Genomic DNA, 10,797 nt, shown 5'->3' with positions numbered 1-10,797 from the left:
AAGTGTGTTTTGTCCAAAACTACGTTTCCCACAATGCAGTAATTAAGCCCATTTTAACATCGTTCAAAACAAAAACGTTTTGAACAATGTTAATGTTCTAACTTGTGTTTGATGTTATTTTTCGTTATTCATTGGTTAGTTTGATTCTTGATTGATGGGAGTTCTGTGGCTTTCATAACCTGACAAATTAGCAGCAGTAGCAGAGTTACTATCTTGTACTTACATGAGTTGGTTCATCTTTGATTCGTCACGTGAGGAAAGTTTACAGACGAAGCTTCCGCTGATTCGCTGAGAGGCACAAACACAGCTGGTCATGGGTCATTCACGTTTTTTCTGTAGTCGTCAGCGGTAAATGTGTTGTATATATCCGTTCTTAACAGAGCTATTTAGTTGTTTTTTGTGATGCCGTAACACTAGACGACGCCGCCGTTGAGCAAAACATACAGCGGAACCTTCAGGAGGGTTTTCTTCCAGTTTCATTTTGGGACTTAGCTTTTTTTTTTTTTTTTTTTTTTTTTCAAAAAATAATTTGAAATGACAGCTTGCATAAAGGCGGTTAGGTTCCTGTGATGAAACCATTCCGTTTGTTATGGTTGTGCTTTTGTCTCTGTACCTCATTTCATGCTCCTCCTTGCTTTGACTCCGTTGTCACCTGATTATAAGAGGAACCAATGTGACATGGAGCGATGTGTTTAATAACAGCACGAGAATGGGTGGGTGAATAAGTTAGACATCACCCAGCTATGTTCGCAATCTCCCAGAGAAGAGAAACCAGTTCAAACATTTTTATTAACAGTCAGTCTAGTCCAACAAGGCGCAAGTTGTGTTATTTTTCCATTTGAGAACCACAATGTCGGATACAGAGAGATCGCTACCAGCCATCAAGAAGCTGAGCTATGCGGTGGGACACTTTCTCAACGATCTGTGTGCCTCCATGTGGTTCACATACCTGCTGGTTTTCTACCACTCAGTACTGGGATTTCAAAGCACGTATGCAGGTTAGTCTGGGGTAACGTTGTCTTCTGTCTGATATTGTTCAATTTACATCCATGCCAGTATCCCATGGCATGGTTTTTTGTTTATTATTGCCCATGATTGTTAAAAAACTTCCTGTAAATAATCAGTGGCCATCCTCCTTTGCCTGCTCTCATCTGTTGTTCTAAATATCCACCGGTGGTCCAGGTATGTTGCTGCTCATCGGGCAGATAGCTGATGCTGTCTCCACACCTCTCATTGGGTATGAGTCTGATCAAACCCCTGGCTGTGGCACTTATGGCAAGAGGAAGACATGGCATTTAACGGGTGAGTTAAATCTACCCCCTGACAGAGTGGTAGCATGAGTCTGTGGCTACTGTGTCCTCCCCCTCCTCCCTGAGATTCAAAAACAGTGTCACCTTCAGTGATGGTGTGCATTCAAAGGTGAAATCAACGTACATGTGTGAGAGGGAAATGTCTTTAACATACAAATTTATTGCAGCTTGATGCATGTAAAAACAAACAAGAACCAATGCCGTCAGAGACTGCAACATCCCGCGACACCCCTGAATTGAAAATTTTACCCTGACCTACTTGTAGAGGTCAAAGATTGAAGCTACTGCTTTGATCAATGGTCTTACACTGCCCTTCTCCCTCGTCTTCCTATCTTATCCAGTTCCTGAGTGTACAAAAGTTGAAATTTGTCCTTGACCTAGTTTTCTCAAGGTCAAGTTCATCATCTTATTTTCATCCCCTTTGCCACCCGAGTAAAGTGCTTTTTGTTTCATCTTTCCATCTGCAACGGTTGCGAAGATATTTGGTGGACTAACAAACGGACGAACACACAAACACTGACAATTACAATACGTCACTGCTTTGAAGCAGGATGTAATTAAAACGAGTAATGTAAGTATCAGTACGTCAACATTAGTGATGACATCTACAAATCATAAGGTACATAAGGTATTTGTGCTTTTTCTAAATCACAGGAAAACTTATTTTACAGTAGCTAGGCCATGCCCTCTGCTTATGTAAAGTGTTTCCTAAAATGCTGTCTGCTGTTTCTTGATTCTCCAATAGAACAATGGATCTTCAGTTTTTGTCTTATCAGAGTGATTACACTGAATAACCCGCCTGCGTCATGACACTGTTTGAATGAGTGAATCAGTCTAACAACAGAAAATCCCTTCGCATGTACAAATTACCATACAAGAGACATTGTATTCATACCGTTTTTAGCATCCCAAACTATTTATATCAATTCTGTAGCTGTTTTGTAGCTGTTGTAGCTGAAGAAAATAAGATTTGATCTTTAAAAGCATGTTTATTAACAAAAACCAAATTACAAGATAATTACGTTGACACATAATCCAAAAGAGATTCATGCAGAAGAAATTCACATTTCAAAGGAAAACAATAGTAGGAAAATAGTGCAGTCATTAAACCAACCACTGACTGAACATAAGCTTCTCACACAACACAGAACATACGACACCTTTGACACACCACAAGTGCATAAAAGTGTCTAAATCAGTCGTAGCTCTGAAATAGTTAAGATCGATACTGATTCTTGTTCTGACACATTCTTTTTAAAATGGCTTCTGCACTGCAATCAGACGAATCTTCAACTTTTTCTTTCCTGCTTAGATAAATCGCCATCTTTGCTTGGTCCACAAGGAAGTTTTCAATCTGCCACTCCTTTTTTTTTTAATTCTTCCTGCATTTCAAACCAATTAAGTATACCTGTTTGTCGAAAAAGACAGAATGAGAGAAAGATTCTTGCTAAAAACAGGAACAGATTGTCGAGTCTCTGACAGTCTAGGAAGCAGTGAAAAACCCTCCGTGGTGTGTCAACCCGATCTTTAATTTTATCATTGTTTAAAATCTTTACCATCAATTGATGCATGTTTTTCCCATTACTGTCATTGGAGCTGATCGGGTCTGACACAGAGTTGTTAGAGCAAAGAGACAAACTTTCTACAAGGAAGGATCAGCATGATTTGGGTTTAAAAGGCATTACGTACAATAAGAATTTATCAAAGTCAGTTGCTGTGGAGTGATTTGGCTTTTCCAGCCCCTCAACAGGCTGCTGATGAGCCTCACTGAGGTCACACCCACAGCAGCATCATCCAGGGTGGGTCCACAAATCTCCACCACACATGCATCCATCCACTCATTCATTCATTCATTTTCCTGACCGCTTCATCCGCTTGCGTGGGTCATGGGAGGACACTTTGAGGGGCCCATTGACGGCAGTCCAAAAAAAAATCCACCATCACCACCTGGATTCGTGTCGGCAACATTGGTGGGGGTTCATCGAAGGACAGCCGGTACCACAGCATTGATGCAACCAAATTATTTATACTTAAAACTCGACTTCTAAAAGACAGTTTTGATTAAGTCTGTTTCCATTTTTTTAGCCTCCCTTCCACTTTCTCTAAAACATGTTCCCAGTTTTTTTTCCATAATAGTCTGGTCTCCAAGATAAACTCCAAGAAGTTTTTACCCGTTTCTTTTCCATTGGAGTCTATCTGGAAGTTTGATCTCCTCCAAGAAGAAGAAGAAGAATACCTTTGGTCAAATTATTTTTTTTTGGTGGTGTGTAGCGTGTGAGCTTCTACTTATTGTAATCCTGCAGCTCTCTAGTGGTAAAAGTTTAAAGAGGAGGACTCTGCTCCTTGTTTCCAGTATTACTCAGCTGTTATCCACACCTTTCACGCTCATGATGCCGTGAGTGGGTCGACTGTTTGAACTCTGCTCACAGAAGATCTATCGTAAACCTGTGTTGATCTAGTCCAGGTTGGATTATGTGTTGCTGTAAAATAAATTGTCAGAGGAGGATACAGAAGGACCCACAAGCCATTCAGTGTAATGACACAAGCGCAGGCCATGTGAAGGTATTTGGTGGACTAACTAACGGACGGACAGACGAACACTGACAATTACAATACATCAGCACTTTGAAGCGAAATGTAATCATTTTGGTCGCACCTTAACAGCTCATTAACTGCAGATTTTTAGTTACTGAGAATATGTTGGTGAAGCAAACAATGGCTAATATTTAGTTCACTTAGAGATTAGAGAGAAAAGAAAGATTAAATATACTGTATGTCTGCAGTCCACTGTAAAATCTGGATTAAGAGTAGGATTTTTAAGGAGAGGTTTCATTCCAGCCTATTTAAAGGACCATGACACATAGTCTGTTGATTAAAACAGATTGGTCACATGTAACAGTGCTGACTAATATTTTCTTGAAGCAGTTTACGTGGGGTGGGATCTAGGAGACTTTTTAAGTGAATTTGAGAGAAGTCCGGGTATGCAATTGTCTTATTTGGCAACACAGTTTTGATGCCAAGTACTTTGTTTTTTTTTATTACTATTCATATTTGCTTTACTGTGCAGGTTTTGGTGTCACACCATGTAGCAAATCTCCTGAGCTCTGACTCTTATTTTTTAGGAAGAAATGGAGTCCAGAGTTTCTTTTAGTGAGCCTGCAGCACTATCAGATACATGATCTTTAAAGCAGAACTGAATTCTTTGAAATGTCTAACAGCATCTTCAGATAGACTCGTAGCATTGTTTCCTATTTCTGCATGATATCTACAATAAGTGCTTTATCTGTTTGAAGGACTACACTTGAAAAGAGGTCTGAGAACTCAAACCAAAAACTGTAAATGTGGACCAGGATTGCTGGAGAGATAGAATTGTCTGTAAAGTTGTATAGGTTGGTTGTGTAAAATTGGTGGCTTTGAAATGGCTTGTATTAAGATTGAAGTTTTCATTGACTGACTCAATATCCATAAAAGCAATCCAGAATGTCTTTTTAAAGTTAAGTACTTCTTAAATTCTACTTCTTCCCTTTGTGGTTTGGATGGTTGAGTTAATTTCATTTTACTGTACTTGATTCGCATGAACTGGAAACATTGAAGGGTTTGTTTCATGCTTGTGTTTTGCAGGTACGCTATGTGTGCTGCTGTCCTTTGCCTTCATCTTCAACCAGTGTCTGGGCTGCAGCTTTCTCACCCCGCAGTGGGTCAGTGTGATCTTCTTTGCTCCGTTCATCATCATTTTTCAGTTCGGCTGGGCCGCTGTTCAGATCTCACATCTGTCTCTAATCCCGGAGCTGGTCACCTGTGAGCACGCTAAAGTAGAATTAACTGCGTACAGGTTGGTTTTATATATACATACAAACAATTCTGTATTTTACAGATCCCAAATATGTAGCCCCTTCTGTGTGTGTGTGTGTGTGTATGCAGGTATGCATTCACAGTGTTAGCCAACATCACAGTATATGGTGTGGCTTGGCTGCTGTTCCACTTCCAGGCTGGAGACGAAAACAACCCAGTTATTGATGCACTTGGACCAGCAGATATCACCATCTTCAGAGTGAGTTGTAATTCCATGACACCTAACAATATTCACAGAGTGGATGCCCTTTAACTCAGCTGATGTGCTTGATAACAGAATCTGGCCTTGTCAGTGCTGGGCATCGGCACTCTTTTCTCCATCATCTTCCACGTTGGAACCACAGAGAAGAGAACCCTGACAGGAGATCAGGAGAGACAACAAGAGGAGGGCAAAGAGAGAGACGAGGAGCAGACTCCTCTACTTCATCAGCCTAAGACCTCATCAAGTGCTCTGCAGTGGAAGTGTTGGCTGCGGCAACCTTCTTTTTATCAGGTAGGAAGATAGCATAGTGTAAATAAACAGATGATCAAATATGTCTTATTCCCTGACTGATCAGTGTGTGTGTATTTCTCTGCAGGTGGCCTTACTGTACATGCTCACCAGGCTAATTGTCAATCTGTCACAGACCTACATGTCAATGTATCTTGTCAACACTTTACAGCTGCCTAAGGTAACACAAACTCAGTAACACAATGATGCTTCTTCATATCATACTATGTTTGCTACCTGACATTTTTTGTTATTGACTTGGTTCCTCTTCCTTCCTCCATCAGAACTTTATTGCAACAATCCCTTTGGTGATGTACCTGAGTGGCTTCTTTTCCTCTTTTATCATGAAGCCCCTCAGTAAACGAATAGGGAAATATGTAAGTAAAAACACACCCTACCGTCACACACCTCTGAGTTGGTGCCCAAAGTTTTACATTTTGTTTTTCTAATGAAGATAAAATGAGGGTTCAATCTGCTGATCTGGCTTGTTTCACTCTGAATGCTTTGGACAATTATTTGTCCAATGGCCTTCAGAAGAATGGCCTTCACTTCTAGACCACTTGTATAAATGGTACAAAGTGAATCATGCAACCAGAAGATCAGTTCATTATTGGCAAATGCATGTTAATCTTGTGCTCCCTATTTCCTGTCACATTCTCTGAGGTACAAAAAAGATGTCGAAGAAGATCATATTAAAACAAAGAGGTCAATATCGCCTATAAATGTATGTTTAAAGATTTAAAAGAGGTGACTGAGGCAACTGTCCTCTGATTGGTCCAGGTCACCTACTTTGTGGGCTTGTTGCTGATCCTGGCGTTTGCCAGCTGGGTGCTGCTGGACGAGCGTATGGGCCAGCGGGTGTATGGGGCTGCGTTGCTGCTGGGTGCCGGGTCTGCCACCATCCTCATCATGTCTCTTGCAATGACCGCCGAGCTCATCGCTGACCAGACAGTAAGATGATTTATTTGAGGTGTGATGTCATGTTCATTGATGACACGCTCTTACACTTGACATTTTTATCTGTTTGTCTCTGCAGCGAAGTGGAGCCTTCGTGTATGGAGCCATGAGTTTCACTGATAAGCTGGCCAATGGTGTGGCTGTGATGATCATTCAGGTCCTACATCCTTGCCGGTTAGTACACAAAGACAACCGGTCAGGCCTAAAATTTACTAAAAGTTTGTTTGCATGCGCCCAGACAATGACTCAGAGGTGTAAGATAAATATTTTTCTGTTATCAAGAAGTAATTATTATAATACTCTTTCTCTACAGAAAGAAGGTTATCTTGCTTGTCACTGTCCCTCATGTCCTAGTGAAAATTTTCCGTGAGTGTTTTGTAGTAAACTCATCATTATTGTAAAAAAAATCAAAGGTGCCGTCTGAATGCAGCGTAAAGCTACATTCACAGTTGTTATGGCCGGTTCGTGGACCGCAACAAAATAAAAGGAGATGTACGGCGGGTGGCTCCAAAAGTTAACAAAAGTTTATCACATAATTAACACAACTACGTGCACATCTGCAACCAAACTGAGGGAAAGTGATGCCACCCTGGTGAATTGGCAGGCGGAGAGCACAACGTCACTCATCGCTTAACCAGCAGAATATCTGTAATGAAAAACAGTGCCAATGCAATGCTGCCTTGTTTTAGTACTACGTTCATGCTGAACTATTTTTTGTTGCTGTTGCTCAGTGCTTCAGTGATTTTTCGCCCTGTCAAATTGCTACTGTTGCTTGTCAGTGTTGCTCAATTCACTAAAGTCACCTTTCAGGAATTCCCGAGGATTTTGTTGACGTCTTGTTGTTGTTTATAACAGCAGTCACTTCAGTGTCCAGCGGCAAGTGAATGGAGTAAGCAGAATTTATGCTGACGCTGTCGCTCAGCGTCCAAGAGTATTGTCACATGAGCGCTTTTTACCTTTTAACCATTTTGTATGAGCTTCTTGCTTTGTGACACAAAATGGTCTAGAATGTAAGCACATATCATAAAAGCTACAAGTTGACAGGTTACCAGTTACCAGTGGAGATGTAGAAACTAGTGTTCTCTGGTGTGAAGAGAAGCGTTTTAAAGCTGCGCCAGATCTTCCTGTGATGTCCCTCAGACGGTCAAGCAGACAGTCTGAAGTTTTTGTATTATATTGTCATAAATATACATTACATCTGTGTTAAAATGCTCTTTTTCTCTCACAGAACTGTGGCTTGCTGTCCTGCCTGTGTGTGGTTCTATCACTACACCATGGTCATAGTAACAGGAGGTGTAGCACTCATGGCAGCTTTGGCGATATGCTCCATCTTCATTTGGCCAATCAGGATTAGACCAAGTGAGCCTAACACTAATTGCTGCCTCACTCATTCTATGGTTAGAGCTGCTCTGGTCAGGTCTGCAACTCGACTTTCCTCTGTGTGTTTAGATGCCGCTCCAGCCATCACCGAGGTTGAAGGCAGATTGAACTAACACCCCCGTCCCCACAACATCCAACAGATGGCACTCAGGGAGGACAACAGTGAAAACAACCTCAATTGGATGGGAAGTCCAGTTCCATTTTATTTTCTCAGGGAAAAGCACTGGTGAATGGAATGTTCACTAGAATGCTGCACATTCAACATTTGTGAACTAGGTGGTAGCAGAAAGTGATGGGACATTTTTTATTTATGTATCGGAAGTTTTCTTGTTTTGTCATTATTTTCCAAAACGTATGTGGTGGATCTGCAACAGGTTCATGCGAGTGCAGCGATGTGATCGACAGTTGTCGTGAGTCCATCGCTCTTTAAACATTTATTAGAAGAAGAAAGATGAATGTTTCTGACCTGCCTGTTTAGCTTACTGCAGGAAACAATTAGAATCCATTAGAATAGATTAACGGATAAGTTTATATTTTTGAACATTTAAATTATTCATTTTAAACTATTTTAAAGATAAATTCATCTCATCCTGCTATTGTTGTGACCATTCAGGTTAAAACGGAGACATAAAAGCAAGTGGACAGGAGGCAGACTGCAGCAAACACAAGATTTGTTGGAAACCAGAGCAAACTGTTGGTCTGTATGGTTGCTATGGTTATGACTATGCAATGGACATTTACTTAGCGATAGTATGTTAAAACAACAACAAAAAAAATCTTGCATATTTATTAAATCCTTATTAGCAGTAGGATCAACGGTAAAGACATTGAAAATAAAAACAGACAAAATATAATATTGGACATTTGCAGTCTTGTCCCATGTAGAAATTTTGATGACAAGACATGACTGCACACTTCATATCATGCATATGCACTGCACCTGGTAGAATGTACAGAACAGATTTAAAGACCAAGGCAAAAGTCGATTGACTAAGCAGTGGGAGCAACTCCAGCTGGGCTGACATGTGGACCTTTAAAGCAGTGACATCGTTAAAGGAACTTTAGTGGCATTTATCCTCAGCTTTGTAAAATGATGAGAAGACATGATCATGATCCAGATCATGATAGTCTTGAATCAAGCATTACCTCATTCCATGTTTAATGGAAAACAGCCTAAGATGAAATATGACCTGTGACACATGTACCTAGGACACTTAGACTCATATGACCACAGATAATGGTTCATCTGCCTGCATCTAGATGAACAAAGGGATTAATTCAAGTGAGTAATCTCAAAAACACGAAAGAAGAAACTTGAACTATTTTAACTATCAACAAATATCCAGTCAGTAGTTGGTAATAACAGCTATGTGGTAACTAAATTATAAAAATGACTCCTGATGTTTGATTGCTTCCTGAGAGGGTCTTGCCACAACTTTGCTTTCACAGAATGACAAAGCACTACCATTCACACTTAACAGATTGACAAAACCTTAAAGGAAGCAAAGGAGAGCCAAGGACTTGCTGCAAATTACAGACAGCGTTTAACTCCTGATAATTGACCTTGTAAATATGCTCTGTTGTACACTTTTATCTCAGTGTGTGTCCAGAGGCAGTTCCCCACATTCTTGATGTGTTTTTCTTAGTTTTTTTTTTTTACATTACATTAATTAGGCTAACACTAACACTACTAAGCTGCTCAATGTGATAGTTTTACAAATCACAACAAAATGTGACCAAACAAATAGTAAAGCTTCCATACTACTTAAAACCAAAATAAACCTTCAAATGTTGCACTACATGCAAAAAAAGAGACAAAAAGCAATGGCTATGTAACAGATGTAATTACGGTTACATCTGTTACATAGTTACAGATGTATCTATGGTTACATATGTCATTAGGAATATGAACATTGATACTTGAGGATTATGGGGTTACATTTGGTTCTGGACACATCGCTGCTTGTATCACAGTGACGTGTCTTTCAGAGGAGCTGTGCAGTGTTCCTGTGTAGTATTTCTATTTTAATCAGTTTTACGTTCATGTGCAATCACAGACCAAATGGGGAAAAAATAATAATCAAAAGAAACTTGATATAAGTTAAAGGGAGCTGTGGTCTGTGTACAACTATATAAATACTTATATAAGGGAACCATACTGGTAAAGTACCGGTACAATGTTTACTAATGTTTTAATCAAATCCCTGCAAAAGCTGGTATAGAAACTTTCCTTTCAGCTTGTCCCGTTAGGGGTCACCTTCCTCTCGCGAACCTCTGCATTTATCTGGGTTTGGGATTGGCCTACAGTTGACACTGGCTGTGCTGCTGTAGTGCTAATCTCCGACTCCTCCAAAACCTGGCATTGACATAATCAACTGTGCTTTTTCTTACTTATGTCTTTGTAATTGTGTGTTGGGTCTGTTTTTATAGTCATTGATTAACCAGGTGTCATGTGGGAAGCAGAAATGTCCAACTTTATGGAGTAGGGATGTACATAATCCCATGAATGCTACATAACAAATGAGGCTACTCAAAGGGAATAACATGGATTAAGGCCATTATTTTGACATTTGACCATTTTTATTATTATTTTTTTGGGTGTATACAGCTGGAAACTGTGAGACTTAATGCTGTAAATGGATAAATAAATAAACCAAAGGTGTGAAACTCATCAAGCAGTGTTTTGTGAGGTCTGTTTATTATGGAGAACTTTCTTTGAAATCCACAAACCAACAGGACCCCACTTATCCCGTTATCAGACACTAAGATTATGTAGACCAACAATACTGGTATCATCATCGCTATTTT

The 10,797-nt window shown here is 40.0% G+C and overlaps 1 protein-coding gene across 2 annotated transcripts; it reads left to right on the top strand.

The window, feature by feature from the left end:
* Positions 1-244: 244 nt before the first annotated feature.
* Positions 245-10,667, top strand: LOC137611758 (major facilitator superfamily domain-containing protein 12-like). 2 transcript variants are annotated; one of them, XR_011038780.1, is made up of 12 exons: positions 245-998; positions 1,183-1,302; positions 4,932-5,142; positions 5,232-5,361; positions 5,440-5,655; positions 5,741-5,833; positions 5,937-6,029; positions 6,433-6,603; positions 6,689-6,783; positions 7,838-7,968; positions 8,059-8,399; positions 8,603-10,667. XR_011038780.1 is itself a non-coding variant. In XM_068339848.1 (11 exons), the coding sequence occupies exons 1-11, from the start codon at positions 851-853 to the stop codon at positions 8,100-8,102; spliced, it is 1,452 nt and encodes a 483-aa protein (XP_068195949.1). In that variant the 5' UTR covers positions 245-850; the 3' UTR covers positions 8,103-10,667. The 2 variants fall into 2 exon arrangements, 1 of the variants encoding a protein (XP_068195949.1); XM_068339848.1 differs by having other exon boundaries at positions 8,059-10,667.
* Positions 10,668-10,797: the final 130 nt, after the last annotated feature.

The sequence above is a fragment of the Antennarius striatus genome, chromosome 18, assembly GCF_040054535.1.
Source record: "Antennarius striatus isolate MH-2024 chromosome 18, ASM4005453v1, whole genome shotgun sequence".
In the NCBI taxonomy this organism is placed as follows: Eukaryota; Metazoa; Chordata; class Actinopteri; order Lophiiformes; family Antennariidae; genus Antennarius; species Antennarius striatus.
The sequence above is the reverse complement of the archived record's forward strand: the minus strand, read 5'-3'. Positions and strand labels throughout refer to the sequence as shown.